Below are 24,124 nucleotides of genomic sequence, written 5' to 3' on the forward strand. Positions count from 1 at the left end.
ACATCCAGATGGCCAACAGACACATGAAAAAGTGCTCCATATCACTTGGCATCAGGGAAATACAAATCAAAACCCCAATGAGATATCACCTCACACCAGTCAGAATGGCTAAAATCAACAAGTCACGAAATGACAGATGCTGGCGAGGATGCGGAGAAAAGGGAACCCTCCTACACTGTTGGTGGGAATGCAAGCTGGTGCAGCCACTCTGGAAAACAGCATGGAGGTTCCTCAAAATGTTGAAAATAGAACTGCCTATGACCCAGCAATTGCACTATTGGGTATTTACCCTAAAGATACCAACGTAGTGATCCAAAGGGGCACGTGCACCCGAATGTTTATAGCAGCAATGTCCACAATAGCCAAACTATGAAAAGAACCTAGATGTCCATCAACAGATGAATGGATAAAGAAGATGGGTATATATACACAATGGAATACTATGCAGCCATCAAAAGAAATGAAATCTTGCCATTTGCGACAACATGGATGGAACTAGAGCGTATTATGCTTAACGAAATAAGTCAAGCGCAGAAAGACAACTATCATATGATCTCCCTGATATGAGGAAGTGGTGATGCAACATGGGGGCTTAAGTGGGTAGAAGAAGAATCAATGAAACAAGATGGAATTGGGAGGGAGACAAACCATAAGTGACTCTTAATCTCACAAAACAAACTGAGGGTTGCTGGGGGGAGGGGGGTTGGGAGAAAGGGGGTGGGGTTATGGACATTGGGGAGGGTATGTGCTTTGGTGAGTGCTGTGAAGTGTGTAAACCTGGTGATTCACAGACCTGTACCCCTGGGGATAAAAATATATGTTTATAAAAAATAAAAAATTTAAAAAAAAAACCAAGTTGCAGAAGACTAATAGTGTGTGTTATTTATATATATTTATAATATATAATTACATATATAAACATATAATAGCATATATTTATAACCAAATATACACATAATATATTTAAATTAAATAAATATTACTTTAACATATTTTTTCTTTTAGTTGTGGGATATTTAATCCATAAATACACAGTTCTTCATAAAGTATTACTTTTAAATATAGACAATACAGATATTGTCTGAAGTTTACAAAATGTAAAATCCTGAGCATGTTTTCATTGCAATCTCATTTTTGTATTTTCTAAATGGTCCATGTTTATGCATAATTCAAAATAAAAAGTATAGTTAAAAACCCAAGAATAATTAGTATTTCTTAATTGCTTTTATTCTGATTCATATTTATTTCTACTTAAATAAACAGAATATATTTAGCAATAATGTATTCCTATTTATTTGATTTTCTACTCAGAATTATAAAGTTGTCTTAATCCTTATGTATTTAACATGGCATGTATTATGAATAAATATTTTGATTAATATATTTCCTCAGTCATTTTTAACGAATTATTTCAACTGCTGAAGACATTCAAAAGTATCAAGTTATAGGCATTTAAAATCCCATTTGCACATAGTTATAGAATTTTTAATACCTCCCGCATTTTCAAACTCTAAAGAAAATGCAACTTTTTTAGCAACTTTATGTCTGATAAATTAATTTAACATCCTAATGTAAGATTCACAATTACTAGCAAAATGTCAACCAGATCCTTGATTAATGCTAGAGTCAAAATGATGCTTAGGCAAAAAAAATAACAATGTCTACTGTATAGCAATATTCAAGAATACTATACAAAATGCAACTAGACTTACTCTAATTAATACAAAATACCTGCATGTAAGTGCATCTAACCGCTCTTGAAGTGCACCATTAGCATGCCCAGTGTGGACTAACACAAGATGAGATACAATGTCATATTAGAGCTAAACAAACCCTTTCTATCCTTTTAACATTTATCATTATATTTAATAAACTGTAGTCTATTTTATATAATCATTGATGGATATCATGATAAAGATCAATTAAGATCATTTTTTAACTAAGTGAATCAAAATACAAAATATCCTCTAAAGAAATTGAGAGTTGTGTACAATCTTGATGGCTATACCAGCACTTTCAAACATGTAACAGGAAATATGCAAACAACAGATCAGAACTAGCCATCATCATGCTCTGATGTCCATATCTCTGTATATAATCTGAATTAGGAAAACCACACTGATAATCATAGAAAGCCACTGCAAAATTATTCCAGTCATTATATAATGAAGTGAGAAAAATGTTTAAAAGGAATGAATTTGGAAGTCTTTAACAGACTTCTATTCAGAGTTACCAACATCATATTTAAAATAAAGAGTAAAACAGTATTAACTACTAAATATTATTTACCTTTGGTAAATAATATTTTATTTGGTAAATAATATTTTAGTAAATAATATTTACCTTTGGTAAATAATATTTTCTACCAAAACATTATATTTTTATAAGTATCAACTTTGTAATAGGTGCTGTGCTAGCTATATTACACATATTATATTATTGCATCATAACAAAAACCCTTTGATGCACATAGTATTCTTCCCAGTTTACGGAGATGGAAACAAAGAAGTTAAGTAATTAGCCCAGGCTTGTACAAGTAATATAATGGTAGACCTGAATTTCAGATACAGATTAGGCTTCAAAGTAACTCATAATATAAAACATTTCTGCCAAAGTATATGTTACACTATGTTAATAGATGCCATGCTGAAGAAAAAAGCATTATAGTAGTTAACTTGTATGAGGATAGTTATGAAAGTACTAAATTAAGGCTAAAAAATATCTCTTTTGTTCCCTTAACAAAATATATATAGATAGATAGATCTCTCATTTCTGAAGATGTAAAAGAAGTTAAGATAAATAGGAAAATATGAAAACTCATTCATATCTTATAAGAAAGTAGTTTAATAGCTGCATTTGGTAGTATAACCTAAGTTGTGAAAAGCTATTCATATATAACATGTATTATTGATTAACAAACTTATAAAATTAAATGATTAAAGAATGAGGTAATAAAATATTAACAAATTAAAAGCTATTTTAATGGAAACAGTTAAGCTTTACCTAAAGATATTTTTTTGTAATAAGCTTGAAATAAGTGTGGCTAAATCAGCTGTTGCCAAGGTAAATAATCTAAAAAATTTTAGCAAAGGCTTTCAAATTACTCCTTCAATAAAATGTTTAAATTTCTTTAAATAAGAAGATAATATGACTATTTTCCAAAATATAACAAGAATTTCTCTTAACTTTGAACATTAAAGTTATAAAATATTTTAAAATCTTATTGTATGTATTGTAATGTTTATATATCCTCTTCAGCATAACCTCTGTTCTTATCCTTCTGAAGAATATTTATGTTTTTCATAATATCTTTGAAATACCTTGAAACAGGGTTTCCAGCAAAAACATAGATCCTTTTTAATGTAGAAGCATAATAACCTAAATAGGATTTTTTCATTTAGAAAAAAATGTCTATACTCCAATCCAAAAGTGAATAAGCACTAAATCAGGTAGTAAAAAGGTAGAGGGAGCAAGGTAGCAGTCTCTGATCTTTCTTAATTTACTCCTCACTTTCTTAAAATACTTAAATTGTATTATTTTTGTTTTGTTTTATTTTTCATTTTTCCTGCATGATCACTGAATACATAATTCAAGACACAAGGTAAGTAGTAAGTTTTTGATATGTAAAAATTATAATATATAAAAATTGTATTTGTGAGCTTCAGGAAGTCATTAAAACAACAGATTTCAACTTTAGTAGATATCATACAACTCTGTTTTTCATTCTACAATGAAAAATAAATTCTACACATAAATATTACTTTTCAAAACTATTAAAATCTACATAGAATTGTTCCATTATGCTTCTCTTTAATAAGTACTTTGACACATTGAAAGTTTTACATGTATAATAATCATTCGAAGTCTCAGTAAAATAGTAATTTTTCTCTTAACTGTGACTTATGTGTTTGCAAAGTATCCAATTAATTGTAAAATGGCTCTTAATTCTTTTGGAGTAAAATATATTTCATAGATAGAAGGAAATTATTTTATACTATATAGCTATCTTTATAAAAACTAACCCATTGACTATATTAGTAACTATTTACTTTTTAAAAGACAAGAGAAAACTGCTTTCCTAGTATTGACTCAAATTGTTTCCTTAATTCAAAAAGAAATTGTATTAAACTATAAGAATAAGCTCTAAAATATCATCTCATTTTTTAAAAGATTTTATTTGTAAGTAATCTTTATATAAGTAATCTTAATACCCAATGTGGGACTAGAACTCACAACCCAGAGATTAAGTTTCACAGGCTCCAATGATTGAGCCAGCCAGGTGCCCCAAATAAATCTCATATTAACTCAACTTTACAGAAGTAATTTTTACAATTTTAAAGAACTATATAAGGTAATTAATATGGCATATCAGGAAGCCAAATACTTAACTAGTTTAAGAAGTAAAAAAGTACAATTGTCTAAAGAAGACCAGTATATAGTAAGTGGCAAGCTTCAGAAAGAAATATTTCATGCGACACAGAACAGACTACTGGAGGACAATCTAGAAGGCTGCTAAGATAATCCATGAAGACTAGTTTTAGAAGAGTGGGAAGGAAAACTAAAAGGAAAAAGAAGCAATGAAATTGATTAGTTTGGGGTGGTTTTAAAAGAAGTCTCTCATAACCTCCATCAGATCCCCCAAATCCAACCAAAATAAACATTTAAATTAAGTAAATTTGTTCCCCTAGTCAAACTTCTAGATAAATTTCTTAGACTCTTTCCAATAAGATTTTAATTTCTAGTTCTCAACTCCCCACCTCCATCCCCATATAAAACTCAGAACTTGTCAAGTAATGTGAGACTAACACTAATGAAACAGTGGAAGACACCATAAGGACAGGATCAAAGATGATGCCATAATAGAACTGAATGAACTGTAGAATGTGGATACTATTAGAAGCCATTTCAAAAATGAAGAAATTAGCCTATTTGGGAAACAAGATGAGTTTTGTAAATTAAGTCATATTAGTCTCGAGGTAATGGTAGTAATTCAAAAGGGAAATTCCTATAGCTAAATTATTACCATAAAGCTATGATACAGTAATATGAATGTCTGGAAATCATCAGCAAAGAAGTTATTATAAGTTAGGAAATTCACTTTGGGAAAACCAACTCTAACACAGATTTTATGGAGAAAATTAATTTATTCTGTGGTCCAAGAAGTTTCCTGGTTTCAGTTGGAGGGGTGGTGAGCAAAATGGCAGAGGAGTAGTAGACCTAAATTCCGTCTGGTCCCAGGAATTCAGCTAGATAGTTACCAAACCATTCCAAACACCTACAAACTCAACAGGAGATCAAAGAGAAAAAAAGCTCTAGTTCTACGAAAAGAAAATTGACCACTTTCTAGAAGGTAGGATGTGCGAAGAAGTGAATTCAAGCCAATAAATGTAAAGAGACCACGGGGGCAGGGGCCAGCACCCAGCAAGCAGTAGAGCAGCAGAGCACAAAATCAGAACTTTTAGAAGTCTGCTCCATGGAGGGATGTCACGCCATTGGCTCAATGGGGAGTGAAATACTGGCTGGGTCAGTGTAGTCTCAAGATGTTCAGGAGTCACAGAAAGACTGGGCATGCCTGAGTGTGGCACAGCTCCCAGGTATCAGAATGGGAAACCAGGGGCAACAACAGAGCTAAGAAGAGGGTTTTCAGCTTGGGGTTGTCATAAACCATAATCTGAGGCAAAGTCGGGCCACTACTTTTGAGCAGGGACCCCACAAGTGGAAGATCTGGGGAGAACACCGCCCCCCAAACCAGGACTAGTAGCATGAAAGCACACTTCAGGAATCTGCTGGGTTTGGAGACTTAAAAAAGGGCCACATGCCAGAGATAGAAACACTCTGTCACAGGCTAGGTGAGCTCAGAGTTCAGCCAGATACCAGGGAGACAGCAATGACTGAATGCTTTTCCCTGAAGATTCACTGCGGGGGAGCTCTTGACTCTTCTGGGGCCAGAGATTGGAAGGTCGGATCTTCATTCTCATACTTCAAATCTGTACAGAAAGCTTTCAGGGAAAAAAAGCTATTGAGAGAAACCCCGAGCAGATTGTTACCCTGGCCCCAACAAGGGCAGTGAATTTCCACCTCAGGCAAAGACATCTGAGAATCAATACAACAAGGCCATTCCACAAAAGATCAGCAAGAACATCCAGAAAAGATGAAGTTTACCAATCAATGAGAACTGTCAAATAACAGTGCTAGAGGACTACAACACAGAGAATTCATAGCTTATTTTGCCATGATTTTTTAGTCTTTCAAAGTTAAATTTCTTAAATTTTCATTATTTTTTAAAATTTTCCTCTTTCCTATTTTAACCTATTTCATCTTATCAATACCTTTTAAAAATCTTTTTTAATTTTCATTTTCATACTCATATTCAAACTCTTCATTGTATTCAACCTTATTTTTTTGTATACATATAAGCTTCTCATTCTTTAAAATTTTGAGATACAGTTTCTTCTAACAGATCAAAACATACTCTAAGTCTAGAGAATAGCTTTGTTCTAGTCTCCCCTGATCACATTCTTTTATTTTTCTTTATTCAACCAACAGCTTATCTTATCAATTCTTTATTTTAAAATCTTTTTTAATTTTCATCTTCACATTCATATAACATTGCTTCATCATGTTTACCCTTATTTTTGTATTTTGTATACCTATAAGTTTTTCTTTCTTTTTCTTTTGGAAGGCAGTTTCTTCTAACAGATCAAAATACAACCAAAATCAAGCATGTGGCTCTGTTCTACCCACCAGTCTAATCATATTATTTTTTTCTTTCTTCTCCCCTAAGTTTCAGGTCTCTTCTGATTTAATTAGTGTATATTTTTATAGGATCATCATTAACCTTTTAGTGTTTTGTTCTCTCATCGATCTATTCTTCTCTGGACAAAATGGCAAGGCAGAAAATATCACCTCAAAAAAAGAACAAGAGGCAGTACCAAATGCTAGGGACATAATCAATACAGACATTAGTAATATGTCAGACCTAGAATTCAGAATGATGATTATCAGGGTGCTAGCTGGGTTCCAAAAAAGCATGGAAGATACTATAGAATCCCTTTCTGGAGAAATAAAAGAACTAAAATCTAACCAAGTTCAAATCAAAAAGCTATTAATGAGATGCACTCAAAACTGGAGGCTCTTACTGCTTAAGATAAATGGGGCAGAAGAGAGAATTAATGATATAGAAGACAAAATGAGGGAGAATAAAAAGTTGAGAAAAAGAGAGATAAACAACTATTGGACCACGAGGGTAAAATTCGAGAGATAAGCGATACCATAAGATGAAACAATATTAGAATAATTGGGATCCAAGAAGAAGAATAAAGAAAGAGGCAAAAGGTATATTGGAGCAAATTATACCCCAGAACTTCCCTAATTTGTGGAAGGAAACAAGTTAAAAAAAAAAAACCCAGGAGGCACAGAGAACCCCCCTCAAAATCAATAAAAATGGGTCAATGGCCTGTCATCTAATAGTAAAACTTATAGGTCTTGGAGACGAAGAGAAACCCTGAAAGGAGCTTGGTACAAGAGGTCTGTAACATACAATGGTAGGAATATTAGAATGGCAGCAGACCTATCCACAGAGACCCTGTCCGGCCAGAAAGAACTGGCATGATATATTCAAAGAACTAAATGAGAAAAATATGCAGGCAAGAATTCTATATCTACCTAGGTTGTCAATGAAAATAGAAGAAGAGATAAAAAGCTTACAGGACAAACCAAAACTAAAAGAAATTGTAAACACCAAACCAGCCCTACAGGAAATACTGGAAGGGGTCCTCTCAGCAAAGAGAGACCCTAAAAGTAACAGACCAGAAAGGAACAGAGACAATATATAGTAACACTCACTTTACAGCCATACAATGGCACTAAATTCATATCTTCCAATAGTTCCCCTGAATGTAAATGGGCTAAATGCCCACAATCAAAAGACACAGGGTATCAGAATGTATAAAAAAACAAGACCTATTGATATACTGTCTGCAAAAAAATCATTTTAGAGCCAAAGACACCACCAGATTTAAAGTGAGGGGGTAGAAAACAATTTACCATGCTCATGGACATCAAAACAAACAAACAAACAAAACAAAACTGGGGTGGCAATTGTCATATCAGATCAATTAGGTTTTAAGCCAAAGACTATACTAAGAGATGAGGAAGGTCACTCTATCATACTTAAAGGGTCTGTCCAACAAGAAGATCTAACAATTTTAAATATCTATGCCCCTAACATGGGACCAGCCAATTATATACACCAATTAATAACAAAATCAAAGAAACACATCAACAATAATACAATACTAGTAGGAGAATTTAACACCCCCCTTGCTTAAATGGAGAGGTCACCTAAACCAAAGATCAGCAAGGAAATTAAGGCTTTAAATGACACACTGGACCAGATGGACATCACAGGTATATTCAGGACATTCCATCCCAAAGTAACAGAATGCACATTCTTCTCTAGTCCACATGGAACATTCTCCAGAATAGACCACATCCTGGGTTACAAATCATGTCTCAACCAGTACCAAAGCTTGGGATCATTGCCTGCATATTTTCAGACCACAACATTCTGAAACTAGAACTCAATCACAAGAGGAAAACTGGAAAGGACTCAAATACATGGAAGCTAAAGAGCATCCTACTAAACATTGCCCAAAGGAAAAAAGACCATCTCTTCAACAAATGGTGTTGGGAAAATTGGACAGGCCAATGCAGAAGAATGAAACCCTATCATTTCCTTACACCACACATGAAAACAGACTCAAAATGGATGAAGGACCTCAACGTGAGATGGGAATCCATCAAAATCCTTGAAGAGAACACAAGCAGCAACCTCTTAGACCTCAGCCTTAGCAACTTCTTCCAAGAAACATCGCCAAAGGCAAGGGATGCAAGGCCAAAAATGAATTACCGGGACTTCATCAAGATTAAAAGCTTTTGTACAGCAAAGGAAACAGTGAGCAAAACCAAAAGACAACTGACAGAATGGGAGAAGATATTTGCAAATGACATATCAGATAAAGGGCTAATATCCAAAATCTGTAAAGAGCTTACCAAACTCAACACCCAAAGAACCAATAATCCAATCAAGAAAAGGGCAGAAGCCATGAACAGGTATTTGTGCAAAGAAGACATCCAGATGGCCAACAGACACGTGAAAAAATGCTCAACATCACTCAGCATCAGGGAAATACAAATCAAAACCACAATGAGATATCCCCTCACACCAGACAGAATGGCTAGAATTAACAAGTCAGGAAATGACAGATGTTGGAGAGGATGAGGAGAAAGAGGAACCATCTTATACTGTTGGTAGGAATGCAAGCTGGTGCAGCCACTCTGGAAAACAGCATGGAGGTTCCTCAAAAAGTTGAAAATAGAGCAAACCTGTGACCCAGCAATCACACTCCTTAGAATTAACCCTAAAGATGCAAATGTAGTGATCCGAAGGGGCATGTGCATCCTAGTGTTTATAGCAACAAGGCCCACAATACCCAAACTATGAAAAGAAGCTAGATGTACATCAACAGATGAATGGATAAAGAAGATGTGGTATATATACATAGAATGGAATACTATGCAGCCATCAAAAGAAATGAAATCTTGCCATTTGCAATGACATGGATGGAACCAGAGGATACTATGCTGAGCAAAATAAGTCAATCAGAAAAAGACAATTATCATATGATCTCCCTTATATGAGGAATTTACCATCAAATTCCTCAGAATGGGGGCTTGAGAGACAGCAAAGGAGAAAATGAAACAAGATGGGATTGGGTGGGAGACAAACCAAAATTTTGTTTTAATCTCACAAAACAAACTGAGGGGTGCAGAGGTGGGGGTTATGGAGAGGGTGGTTGGGTTATGGACATTGGGGAGAGTATGTGATATGGTGAGTGCTGTGAAGTGTGTAAGCCTGACTATCCACAGACCTGTACCCCTGGGGCAAATAATACATTATATGTTAATAAAAATAATTTTTTAAAAATCCTAAAATTTGTATAAAACTGCAAAACCCAAATAGCCAAAGCAATCCCAAGAAAAAAGAAAAAAGCTGGAGGTAGTATCACACTTTTGATTTTCAAACCATACTACAAAGCTACAGTAATCAAAACAGTCTAGTACTGACATAAAAACAGACACACAGACCAAAGGAACAGAACAGAGAGTGCAAAAATAAACTCCCATATACACTGTCAACTAGCATTTGACAAGGGAGCCAAGAAATTCCAATGGGGAATGCACAGTCTGTTTAATAAATGGTTTTAAGAAAACTGGATAATCACATACAGAAAAATTAAACTGTATACCTGTCTTACACCAGTCACAAAAACTAACTCAAAACTCATTAACCATCATACTTGACAGCATAAAACTCCTGGAGAAAAAAACTTCTTGATCCTGGTCTTGTCAATAATTTTTTGGATATGACACCAAAAGCACAAGAAATGAAAGCAAAAATCAAATGAGATTATATCCAAAAAAGCCTCTGTGCAGCAAAAGAAACAATCAACAAAATGAAAAGGTGACGTATTGAATAGAAGAAAATATTTGCAAGCCACCTATCTAATAAAGGATAAATATCTAAATACATAAAGAACTCACACAGCTCAGTAACACAAAAAAACTATAATCCAATTAAAATATGGGCAAAAGAATGAAATAAATATTTTCCAAAGAATACATTCAAATAGCCAACAGGTACATGTAAAGATTCTTAACATCATTAATTGTCAGAAAAATGGAGATCAAAACCACAATGCAATATCCTCTCATACCTGTTACAAGGGCTATTATCAAAAAGACAATACATAACAACTGTCAATAAGGATGTGGAGAAAAGGGAACCCTTGTGCACTGTTGAAGAGAATGTAAGCTGGTACCACCACTATAGAAAATCGTATGAGAGTTCCTCAAAAAAATAAAAATAGCACTACTATATGGTCCACAAATTCCATTTCTGAATATAGATCAAAAAAAATGAAAACAAGATCTCCAAAAGATATCTGCATTCCCTTTGATTATAGCATTATTTATAATTGCCAAAATATAGAAACTAACCATATGTCAATGGATGAATGAATAAACAAGATGTGATGTGTACACACACACACACACACACACACACACACACACAATGGATTAGCATTCAGCTGTGAGACAGAAGGACATTCTGCCATTTGTGACAACACTGATGGGCCCTGAGAATATCATGCTAAATGAAACATGTCAGAGAAAAATAAATACTATATGATAGCATTTATATGTGTGAATCAAAAAAGCAAAAACTCATAGAAGCCAAGTGTAGAATGGCGATTACCAGGAGCTGAAGGGTGGGGACATTGGGGAGATGTCAGTCAAAGTACAAACTTGCAGGGAAAAAAATTTAAAAATAAATATTAACAAAAATGATTACTTGGTAAGGGGGGAGGAATTCACTTTATTCTGTACTTAATCACTTTTGTAAGGCCCAAATTTTTCTATCATGTTGTAGGTATTATGTGAAATATTTTAATGCACTGAAAAAGATATACTATGCATAAATATTAAAAATGTTTATCCTATATTTCAGTAGCTTTTTGCCACACAAAAAGCCAACTTTGCATTACTAATGTAAAGTTTTATAATCCATAAGCACTTAATGAATCAACAAATCATTTCTAAGAATGACTTGCTACCTTAAAGAGAATGCCTATGCCATAAGAAGATGAAAATGTTCCTAATGACAATAGCCATCATCACACAGAAAATTCTTAACTCTGGTTTTTTTCTTTATTTGAGGTGATTTATGTGTTCTTCTATTCCCAAATGAGAACAAGAACTACTTGATGACAGCAAGAGAGTGAGCCACAACCACTACTTGCATTCAGCAGAGACTCAAAAACAGAGGAGTGAGAAAGCTTTAAGGTGGCAAGAACAGAAGATCCATCCTGATGGGAGACCACTGGCACAAGGAAGCTAGAGGCAGGCTGACAAAAAAAGATCAACCCCAAACACCATAAATCCTAAGTTAATAATGGTAATAGAGGAAGAGTAAAATCCTAATATGAATATTAAGAAAGTAATTGCCAAAGCCTAAGTATAACCTAAATTTGTTTAGTCTGTAGTTTATTCAATGTAATGTATAATATTGGATTCTAATGCATACCTTTGAAGAAAAAAACTTTATTGATATTATTAGCTAAATGAAAGGTTTATTACATTATTTTAACTCATAAAAATCTATTGTTCTTATAGAATTACTACTACTAAATATTATAATTTAAGTATTTTCATTTGTAAATAAATATCAGCTATTTTAGAACTTAAAGGTAACAACATGTACTTTGTAAGAAAATTCATTACCTCAGATAGACATTCATGCAAATTTCATAACAAGAAATTAAACCTCTTACAGTTTTATGAGCTTTTTTCCCTTCCTCATTTTTGATCTCAGACCACACATTTTAATACCACATTTTCTTTCATCATTATGTAAGTATTTAAATACCAGCCTGATTGCGAAGCAAAGGTACTCAGATAAAAGGAGATTCTTAAGTGGGCCATCATTCTTCCCATTCTACTTTTAAAGAAAACTAAGAAAAGTTTAAAGTTATACTATGAAAAAAGAAAGGCATGATGTGGGAGTTACTTTTTTCGGAAAGAGTAAGCAGAAAACTTAGTAAGTGAGCACACATGCCTGCGATTAAGTTGGGGTAGGTAGCAGACTGATTCACTAAGTTGTCTCTGCCGCCAATAAGAGTATGTCCCTCAAATATTAGTCAACATTTGAGGACCTCCATGTTTATCTATAAACCAAGGGGCTTGGAAAATATAACCTCTAAATTCCTCTTCCATATTAATTCATGGATCTGCATATCTGAGAGTTAAGCAGGAATTAATGGATCTGCATATCTGAGAGTTAAGCAGGAATTAATGGAAATAAGAACAAAAAGTCATACCTTTTTATTATCTTTTATCCTTGTTTTACATTTGGTTTTTTCCCTGGCTTCACGAAGACCTTTCTGAGTAGGACCTTCTGGTGCATTTTCTTTTTCAGAATTAGGAACTACAAGATAACACAATTTATTCTTAGTATCTATACTATTTCTCCACAATAAATATAACTTTAGTCAAACATATGAAAGCCAAAGTCATAACGATACATGTATTTTTAATGCATTAAACTAATAATATTAAAATATGACAAAATGTTTTAAGTGAGTTATCAAATTTATTTCCCCAAAATTCAGGGTGTCATTACTGCAAGGTCAGTGAAATGGCATGATGAACCAGTTAGAGATCATAGCAGCCAATCTTGCATTACATTATATCCAATTCCTGTCATGAGGTTTAATGTGTATACAAGTAAAGTTGAAAAGGGTCAAGGAGAGAATGATAAGCAATGACAAAACTTCCCAGGTGGAATTGGATAATAAACAATGGATTTTTAAAAGAATGTTGTTTTAATAAAATATTATTCTTAATGGTTCCCAATGTTGAGAAAAACAGAAAGAAAAACATTAGGTAATATTCCAATGGGTTGTAACATTAGTCTCCAAACTCTCCTGGACATAAAGGACAATCCTACTAAAACCAACTGAGGGAAAAATAAAAGTGACAGGGAAAGTCTTTCTTTTACACATCCTTCCACATACATATACCTACTTAGGTATACATTATTTCCTCTTTTATTTCTAAACAGGAAACTAATTGCAAATAATTACTAAAATTATAATGATTAACTCTGAAATAAAAGAAATAACTAAATGTTCTAAATTAACACTAGATTTGTAATAGAGAAAAGATAAACACAAAAATTTCTTGATGAGTCCACACTCTTAAAAAATTCTAAGGTAATAAAGGCAAGGGAGCATATAGCTGGCATTTAGATTCTTACCAATCTGACTTTTCCTATTCAGTACCAGTTTCGGACATAGGAGAAAATGTCCAAAATAACCCTGACAGTAATACTAAAACAAAATATTGAATAACACAGTTCTACATGAAAGTACTTAGAAGACTTCAAACACTTGGGTGTCCAGACTACCTATCCTCCCTGAATGGTGCTAACAGTTAGAGCCCCACAGCATCTGGGAAGTCAAAGTGTGGGGGAAAGGCAACAATTACATTTTCATTTAAGAAAAATTTTCACTACTAGTTCTCTCTTATTATCATCTCCTTTTCAACAACCAACAGTGACATCCTGATAATGATAATAATTTAAAATAATAATAATTAGCATTTATGCCTCATTGATTTTTTTACTACATAACAGCCACTGGTTTAAACAATTTGCATGTATAATTTCATAAAATCCCCATCAAGGTCACTACCTTTTGTTCTCCTTTATATATAAGAAAAATATATATAATAATATCTATAGGGGAAGCAATGAGAAAGCAGTAGAGAAACCCAGGATTCCAGCAGGTAGATCTTTTTTTTTTTTTTTTAAGATTTTATTTATTTATTTGACAGGCAGAGATCACAAGTAGGCAGAGAGGCAGGCAGAGGGACAGAGGAGGAAGCAGGATCCCTGCCAAGCAAACAGCCCGATGCGGGGCTCAATCCCAGGACCCTGGGATCATGACTTGAGCCAAAGGCAGAGGCTTTAACCCACTGAGCCACCCAGGCGTCCCCCAGCAGGTAGTTCTAAAATAAGAACATGAGCAGATCTTAGGTAGCATGCAAAACATGACTAAGCACCACTTCATAAGAGAAATAAAAATCTAGAAGCAAACAAACAAAATGCTAAGGATAATAAATCAAAGTTAAAAACTAAGAAAGCCTTGGTTTGTAAGTATATGTAATTTTCCCACAATAAAATGAAATTACAAAAGTTCATACTTAATCATGTTTTAGAAAATATTCAACACTTATAACCAAAACATGAGAAAAACATTGCAGAATACATGTGGAATTAGAGAAATAACACTTCTCAATTGTTTCTTGATGTAGCAAGTACAAACATGATTTCCATTCTCCATCAGATAAACATCACTTTCACTTGCATAAAGATTTACAGAACAAATAAGAGGCTCAGACATTAAAGTCTACGACATTAAAGTCTACGACATTCATGGTTAAGCGCATATAATTCTCAAATTCCATATAGTGCTTCTTAATGTTTAGTAATATCCTAGTGAATTCCATGTCTCTATCATAGCATCTTTATGTTTATCACACCTAATGCTTATTAATGACAGGCCTATATTACTGATTGGGGCTGTGCAGTTTCCCAGATTTTATTTGGGCACAATCAACATCTTAAAGTATAATTTTTAAAGAGAAATGAATCAAACATCAAAGAAACACTTTTGCATTTATAGAAATTTTGTCCATTGTACCTCCAGTGCTATATTTCATCCTTTAACAATTCTTTATGTATGTACACATTCATTGAATATGTTCAGGCCCTTCATTAAATATTAAAACTGTGCAAAACTAGAAGACAATAGGGAAAGCATGGGAAAACTGAGTGAGAAGAAATCAGAGAGGGAGACAAACCATGAGAGACTCTTGACTCCAGAGAAACAAACTGAGGGTTGAGGATGGGGGCCGGGGGGGCGATGGGGCAACTGAGTGATGGGCATGGGCACGGGGTGTTATGAGCAACTGATGAATCATTGAACACTACATCAACAACGAATGCTGTACTATGTGTTGGTTAACTGAACATAATAATAAAAAATAAATAAAAACTAAAATTTTAAATGCATGAATATATTGATTTAACAAAATAAATACATAAGCACCTACATTGTGCCAGTCACTAATTCTCCTTCAGATTAAACCCAGCTGAAAAGAGAATTATTTAATTGAAAAAGGTTTTGAAGAGATTATCCACAATTTGGCCCAGAGGGCTAAACAGAAAATATCTAAGAGATTAGATCATATGTAAGCTAAAATGAGGAAATCAAGCACATATCTAATTGTAATTCGGAAAAAGGCAAATAGAGGTAAAGGGGAAGAGGTTTTTCTTTAAAATTACTTTATTTTTACTTTAATTTATTTTATTTTATTTATTTATTTGATAGAGAGAGATCACAAGTAGGCAGAGAGGCAGGCAGAGAGAGAGGGAAGAAGCAGGCTCCCTGCCGAGCAGAGAGCCTGATGCGGGGCTCAATCCCAGGACCCTGAGATCATGACCTGAGCCGAAGGCAGAGGCTTTAACCCACTGAGCCACCCAGGCACCCCCATTTTTACTTTAATTTTATTTTCTAACCTAGGCCATATATTCCATATAGTCATATGAAATTGGTATCTTATAATGCAATTCTGAGCAGCAACAAATGCCAACTTTAAAAGCAGTAATTTATTAAGCTAAAAACCTTATGGAATACTTTGCTTTACTCCATATGACATCTTTTTCCTGTATGAACATCTGAAGTCAGCTTTCACAGTTGTTTTTCACTTCATCTAACACTTCCAGTTTCTAGATGTTCATCCTGAATTCAAAATCTTCTATCATAAGTTATAAGATATATTAAAATACAATTATACATATCTTCTAAACCTGTTTTGGAAATAGGAATTATTGCTTTCAAACTGTGACCTTATAAGAACGCAAAGTAATATAAGTTAATAACACAAACATATCAAAATCAGCATATTGATAAACTTATTTGAAATTAAGTAATTTGTACAAATACTGCTTTTATCTCAAAATACATAATATTAAAGTGTTTCAAAATACATAATATTAAATACATAATATTAGTTTCTTGTAAATATTTGATATATATTATATTTCATAACAATGAAAAAAATAGTACAAAATTGTCCCTTTAAATATCTAATCAATAATAATTCATTAAGGAATTTTTCTATTATTCTACATACCATACAAGAATAAATGTAGAATTAAAAACCTTTTTAGGTGAGAAAGTTCAGTACTATAGTATTAATAATATTCTCTCTGGGTAGTACAATTATGGATAATTTTAAAAATAAAGTTTATCAGGGGCCCCTGGGTGGCTCAGTGGGTTGGGCCGCTGCCTTCGGCTCAGGTCATGATCTCAGGGTCCTGGGATCAAGTCCCACATCGGGCTCTCTGCTCAGTGGGGAGCCTGCTTCCTCCTCTCTCTCTGCCTGCCTCTCTGCCTACTTGTAATCTCTCTCTGTCAAATAAATAAATAAAATCTTTAAAAAAAATTAAAAAATTTAAAAAAATAAAGTTTATCATTTATTTTTTAATTTGACAGAGAGAGATCACAAGTAGGCAGAGAGAGAGGAGGAAGCAGGCTCCCCACTGAGCAGAGAGCCCGATGCGGGACTCAATCCCAGGACCCTGAGATCATGACCTGAGCCGAAGGCAGTGGCTTAACCCACTGAGCCACCCAGGTGCCCAAAGTTCATTATTTTAAAAATTTCTAAAATAGGCATATCACTTTGATAATAAAAAATATGGTATATTAATAATTATTTGATTACTCCAAATCAGTTCAATTTTTGTCTTATCCCTAAATTTGGATTGAATAACAATTAATTTGTCTTTTTCCCAAAATTCAGAGTAAATGATGATCAACTCATTGTTCCCTAAGTACAGAGTGAATAATATTAAATTTTAAGAATCTCTACTGCCATACCAACCTCTGTCTAAAATAAATGGTAGACTTTTGGATGGATGACAGGTTGATAGAGTTTTTAAAAATTAAACTAAAATAAGCAAATGGAGGGGGAGTTAATTCATATCATGAAGGATGACAGTATTTATGAGAGACAACCAGTTCACCAATAAATCAACTTCTCTTCAAATTAGAGTTCTTGGCTAAGTAAGGTTCCAAGTTGATCAGACAATCAGGGAGATGAGACAGTCTGACACGACAGAGCCAAATGTTTAAACCAGAAGCTTGGGAAAAGGTACAGCAAGTCCCATATCTAGCACTAGAATGCATGTTTATAAAAATCATAAAATTATTCAGTCCGGAATTTAAGGAATTCATTTTATTCAGGTATTTGGGATTATATAATTAAAAGAATTTATTTTTTTGTGTTGTCAAAATTTATTCCTTTTGACCAAAAGCCACTTCAAAACATCACAGATCTTACTTTAGACTGTATTTTAATTGAAGTCTCAAATTCACTGACATTTCTGCCATCTCCAATCTGTTCTGAACTATAAAATTTTCATTTAAGCTACCATATTTCTCAGTCATAGAATTTCAACTTCCTTTTTTTGTTTCTGTGTATCTGCTAAGATTCCCTATCTCCTTAATTAATGTCATATTTTTCTTTAAGTCCTTGGTCATATTCAAAATAGCTGCTCTGGCATTTTTATCTGCTAAATTCAACACCTGGGCCATCTCAGGATAGGTTTCCATTTACTGATTTTTATCTTGATTGTGGGGTACTTTTTCCTGTTTCTGTAACATGTACAGAAAATTTTAATTACATACTACACAGTATAGATAATAGATTATAAAGACTCTGGCCAACTGCCTTCCTTTACAGGATATTTATTTTTATTCTAGCAGGCAGTTTAATTTTTTTGATGATCACCTTGAAATTCTAGGCTTAATTTTATGCTTTGTTAAAGTGGATCCATGCAAAGCCCTAAATTTTTTCCAAGGCTCTCTAACTTGGCAAGATTCAAACTCCAATTTGTCTTCCCTAGAAATTCTTTTTTTTTTAAGATTTTATTTATTCATTTGACACACACAAAGAGATCACAAGTAGGCAGAAAGGCAGGCAGAGAGGGGGAGGGAAGCAGGCTCCCTGCTGAGCAGAGAGCCTAATGTGGGGCCTGATCCCAGGACCCTGAGATCATGACCTGAGCCGAAGCCAGAGGCTTTAACCCACTGAGCCACGCAGATGCTCCCCTTCCCTAGAAATTCTATGTAAGCTTTGTTTTTTGGTTTTATAGGGCAGGACAATGTTATGTTAATATGATTATATTAAATGTTAATATGTGTTACCAAGATGTTAATGAGGTCTCTCCATTCCAGTCATGGACAGAACTCCAATGTCTCCCATCTCTGACTTCTAGTGTCCCCATTCCCCTCTGAACCCTATAAAATCTTCTCTTTCTAGTAAGTCTCTGGTAGTCTACATGTATAGCCTGGCTACCAACTAAGAACTCACAGTAAACTTCCTCACAAACTGGACCACTGCTCATTGCAGCCCCCTTTTATCTGGTGCACTTTCCTACAGATTTTAGTCACTTTGATAAATGTCAACTATGATCTTTGCCTTTTCAGTTCATCAGAACTGGCATGCTCTTCTTGACCTCCATTTCCATGGAATTTGGTTTGGAAATTTCCACAGGCACGAAGCCATGGTGATGGTGGATCTCAACTTTAAAATTTTCCTTCTGTCACTTGCCTTCTGTGACTTGTGCTATTTTCCGATGCCTAAAAGTAGCTGCCTTATTGACAGCTTATAGAGATTTTTTTTTTTTACTGAATGAAGGTTAGTCTGGTACCACATACTCCAACATGGCCAGAAACAGAAGTCTTCCCATTATAGTTTACTCATATTAAAATTAATCTGTACAGTACTGTATCTATACTCCCTCTTGATCTTTTCATTAACATTTTAATTTATGAAATAGTTACCATATCATTTATTCACTTTTAAGTATCTCTAACATTTGGAGCACTGATAAGATTTAAAAATCACCAACCAATATTAAATTAGTTTTACCACATTTTACTTTTACCTCTAATTTCAGAAGCATGGTAATTATGTCCTATTTCCATATGCTTCAGTGTTGCTTGAAGCCCAGAAATCTAAAAAATAAAATCAAAAGATATACGGTTATATACAAAATGACCCAAAAACGACAAAACAAAATGCAATGTTTAAATATCGACTGCAAGATATAAAAATATTAACCTCTAGGATTAATTCCTACATATCAAAAATTTTTGAAACATGAATTACAACAAAAGAAAAATATAATTTTAAGTTTAAATCCAATTCCATGGGTGATTATTAGGTATCCATTATAAATAAACATCTGAAACATTTATTTCACAGCATCATTTCCTGAATCAAGAATACTTATTGTACACTTTGAATGATAATTATTCAGTACTCTACTTTGAAAGAAGTTTCTCCTCTGTTGAAATTACTTCACAACAACTTAATTTATCTTTCTTTTTATAAAAGATGAGGAAAGTATTAGTTGGGAAGTAAAATATGAAGAGACTTGTTTTTCTTGAAACTCTTAGCTCATTTTCCGCCCACACACACTCCTTGTTTTATTAAACATGTTTTATAATTAAGAACATTTGTTAGTTTGGTGGCATATAATTTACCTATATTTCCTGAACAATAGTCTTGAATTAAAAACTCAACCTTAAAGAGTTCTCTCATCCCTCACTGTATGTGATTATACCAACACAAAAACCATCTGTTTAATTATATACGGATACACATATTTTTCTACTATCACTGAGTAGTAACATTCCTTTATTAATAGAAATAACAGATAATAAATTGTAACCTATAGATTAGTGCTCATGAAATGCCTGGCTGGAAGAAAAAAAGTTAAAAATGTGTATTTATTCTTTGGATGTCAAATGGATTATGAAAGTTTTAAATATACTTATTTAGAGTAGCATAAGATTTACATAAAAGCTGAAATGTAGGGGATACCTGAGTGGCTCAGTCAGTTAAGCGGCTGCCTTCGGCTCAGGTCATGATCTCAGGGTCCTGGGATCGAGTCCCACATCAGGCTCCTTGCTCCGCAGGGAGCCTGCTTCTCCCTCTGCCTCTACCCGCCACTCTGCTTGCCTGTACTCTTTCTATCTCTCTGACAAATAAATAAATAAAATCTTAAAAAAAAAAAAGCTGAAATGTAACAGAGTTCCTGTACACCAGCACCTTATTCCCATTGCTAACATCATGCATTACCATAGTGTTTGACACAATGAGACAATATTGATAATTATTACTAACAATGTCCATATTGCATTCTAATTTCATTAAGGTTTTTCTTTTAATTTACTTATTGGAGAGAGAGAGAAAGAGTACAAGCAGGGAGAGGGAGATGGACAATCAGACTTGATGCTGAACAGGGACATAATGCAGGGCTCTATCTCACCACCCTGAGATTATAACCTGAGACAAAATCAAGAGTCAGACCCTTAACTGACTGAGTTACCCAGGCTCCCCAAGATTTTTCTAATATCCTTTTTCTGTTCTAAGATCCCATCCAAGATATCTTACATTATCATCCTGTCTTCTTTTATTATTTTATTTAAATTCAATTAATTAACATATAGTATATTATTCATTTCAGAGATAGAGTTCAGTGAATCATCACTTGTATATAATACTCACTGCTCATTATATCATGTGCCCTCCTTAATGTCCATCACCCAATTATCCCATACCTCCCCCCCTCTCCCGTCCAGCAGCCCTCAGTTTGTTTCCTCTTATGATTTGTCTCCTCTCTGATTGTGTCTCATTTTATTTTTCCCCTCCTTTCCCCTCTGCTCCTCTGTTGTGGCATCACAATTCTGGACTTGAGGCTCTATTACAAGGCTGTAATCCTCAAGACAGTATGGTACTGGCTCACAAACAGACACATATCAATGGAACAGAATAGAAAACCCAGAAATGGACCCTCAACTCTATGGTTGGCTAATCTACAACAAAGCAGGAGAGAATATCCAATGGAAAAAAAGACAGTCTCTTCAACAAATGGTATCAGGAAAATTGGACAGCCCCATGCAGAAGAATGGAACTGGACCATTTCCTTACACCATACTCAAAAATAGATGCAAAATGGATGAAAGACAACCTCAGTGTGAGACAGGAATCCATCAAAATCCTTGAGAGCTGCATCAACTTCTTGTAAGACATGTCTCCGAAAGCAAGAGGGAAAAAGGCAAAAATGAACTACTGGGAATTCATCAAGATAAAAAGCTTTTGCACAGCAAGGGAAAGAGCTAACAAAACCAAAAGACAACTGACAAAATATAAAAAGATATTTAAAATGTCTTATCAGATAAAAGGCTAGTATCTAAAATCTATCAAGAACTTATCAAAGTCATCATGTCTTCTTAGCTTCCTCTGGACTGGGACAGTTTCTTGGACTTTCCCTCATTTTGATGATCTTGACAATTTTGAGTATTGGTCAGGTAATATTTTGGAGCATGTCAATACATTTGGATTTGTCTCATGTTTTCTCATGATTACAGAGGAGTTACCGTTTTGAGGAGGAAGATCACAGAGTATGAGTGTCATTAATAGCTCATCAAGAATATATCAACATGATTAAAGATAGATGATGTTAACCCTGACCACCTTCCTGAAGTAATATTTGCCAGGTTTCTCTACTATAAAATTAGTCTTTTCCCCATTTTCAATGTACTTGTGGAAGCAAGTCATTTAGTTCAGCCAACAGTGAACAGCTGGGGTGTTAAGAGCCACTTCCTTGAGGGAAAGATTGTCTACATATATCATTTGAGATTCTTTTTTGAGAGAAATATTTTTATTTCTCACCATTTATATACTCATCCATTTATTTATATCCATATGAACTCATAGATATTTATTTTATACTCTGGCTTATAATCCCATACTGTATTATTTATTTTGTTGCTCAAATTGTTCAAAATGTGACCACTGGGAGCTCTTTCAAGATGATTCCTATAATAAGTATGACTCCATTTTTTGATGCTAGACTGCTAACCATTTTTAAGCCTTAACTTCCTATTTCCCTTAGGAGTAGGCTGATATGAAAGACTAGATTGCTCCCTTCTTTGCCAAACCATATAAGCCTCTCCTCCCATATAGGAACTCTCATCCTGCTCCTAAACCCTAAACACAACAAAAACCATAAGCCAGTCTCCTTCTTAGTACTAACAAGACATTTCAGGCCTGAATGTAAGGCTTGTGCCACTCTCCCCTCAGAGTTCAATTATACAATGTAGATGTTTGCATACCTTCTTGCTGTGTGTATAGCACAGTCAGTCTCAACATCCAAACAAAATGTGGTTGTTGGTCCACTTAGGAAGTACCCTCACAGTTCCTTTGTCCCTTGATATACCCTAACATTTTCTTCAGGCCCTTCCCCTCCCTTTTACCTTCTTCCCTCCCTTCCTACCTTCTTTCCTTCCTTCCTTTCTCTTTCCTTCTCTCTCTCTTTCTGAGTATCTCCTAACATTCTAGTGCAACAAGATGGGACAAATGTTCCAGGTTCATTTTGTATCTTCCCTGCCCAGCCTATAATCAGCCACTTCTCCAAGGAGCCCTTGCTTCCTTTTATTGGAGAATAGTATTAGAAAGCGAGATCCATGCACCAGGTATATTTATTTGCTACTGGAGTGTCATTACTTCTAGATTCTCTCAGCAAGCTGACCTAGAAAATACATACATTTATTTTTAGAATGCCTCCTGAATTAGAGAATCATAACCCCCCAAAAAAGATAAAATGTAACTTTATGCACACACACACATACACACACAACCACACAAATTACATATATTTTCATAGGACTATAACTCAGAATTTACAACATTTTCACTAATTTTGCAAAACAAAATAGATTTTTCTATAAGATTTAAATAAATTTTAAAGTTGCTACATCATTACTAATGAAAAGAATTTGAAAACAGATACTCCTTTTAGATTTTTGTCATCTTACAGTATACTTTCACTTTTATATAGAAACTGAGAATCACTAAAAAATTCTAAATTCTAACCTTTCTTCTTTCAAGATATTAGAGAGATCTATATATTTAAAGAGAAAGTGAGCTAAATGTTCATTAAGAGAAGGTTTTAAAGAAGTGATGATTAGGAACACAGATAAAAATTATAAGACACTTCCTACTGCTTCAAGTATATACCCAAAAGTTTTGGTTAGAAGTGACTTCTAAGAGGGGTGTCTGGGTGGTACAGTTGGTTGAGCATTCAACTCGTGATTTTGGCTCAGGCCGTGGTCTCTGGGTTGTGAAACTGAACCTTGTGTAGAGCTCCATGCTCAGTGGGAACACTACGTGAGATTCTCCCTCTCCTTTTTCCTTTGCCCCTCTCCCACTTCTCTAAAGTGAATAAATTAAAAAAAAAAAAGTGACTTCTCAGAGCATCGCTGAAATTAAACAGACAATGAAAATAGAGATGTATATAAAAAATAATAAGTGCTTAAGAGTGGTGCAGGGGAATCAGGAGAAAGAAAGATGGGGGAGGAGT

General features: G+C 34.2%; 1 protein-coding gene across 5 annotated transcripts in view; it reads right to left on the bottom strand.

The window, feature by feature from the left end:
• SPAG16 (sperm associated antigen 16) overlaps positions 1–24,124 on the bottom strand; it is a 1,051,960-nt gene that overhangs the window by 964,195 nt on the left and 63,641 nt on the right. For all 5 annotated transcript variants that reach the window (XM_082691166.1, XM_082691165.1, XM_082691169.1 and 2 more), the window contains 2 exons: positions 19,640–19,709; positions 12,942–13,048 (listed from right to left, as the gene is read on the bottom strand). In XM_082691166.1, coding sequence (XP_082547292.1) covers positions 12,942–13,048; positions 19,640–19,709 — 177 coding nt within the window. The remainder of the gene's footprint in view (positions 1–12,941; positions 13,049–19,639; positions 19,710–24,124) is intronic.

This window comes from Mustela nivalis, assembly GCF_964662115.1.
Source record: "Mustela nivalis genome assembly, chromosome: 11".
NCBI classification, from domain to species: Eukaryota; Metazoa; Chordata; class Mammalia; order Carnivora; family Mustelidae; genus Mustela; species Mustela nivalis.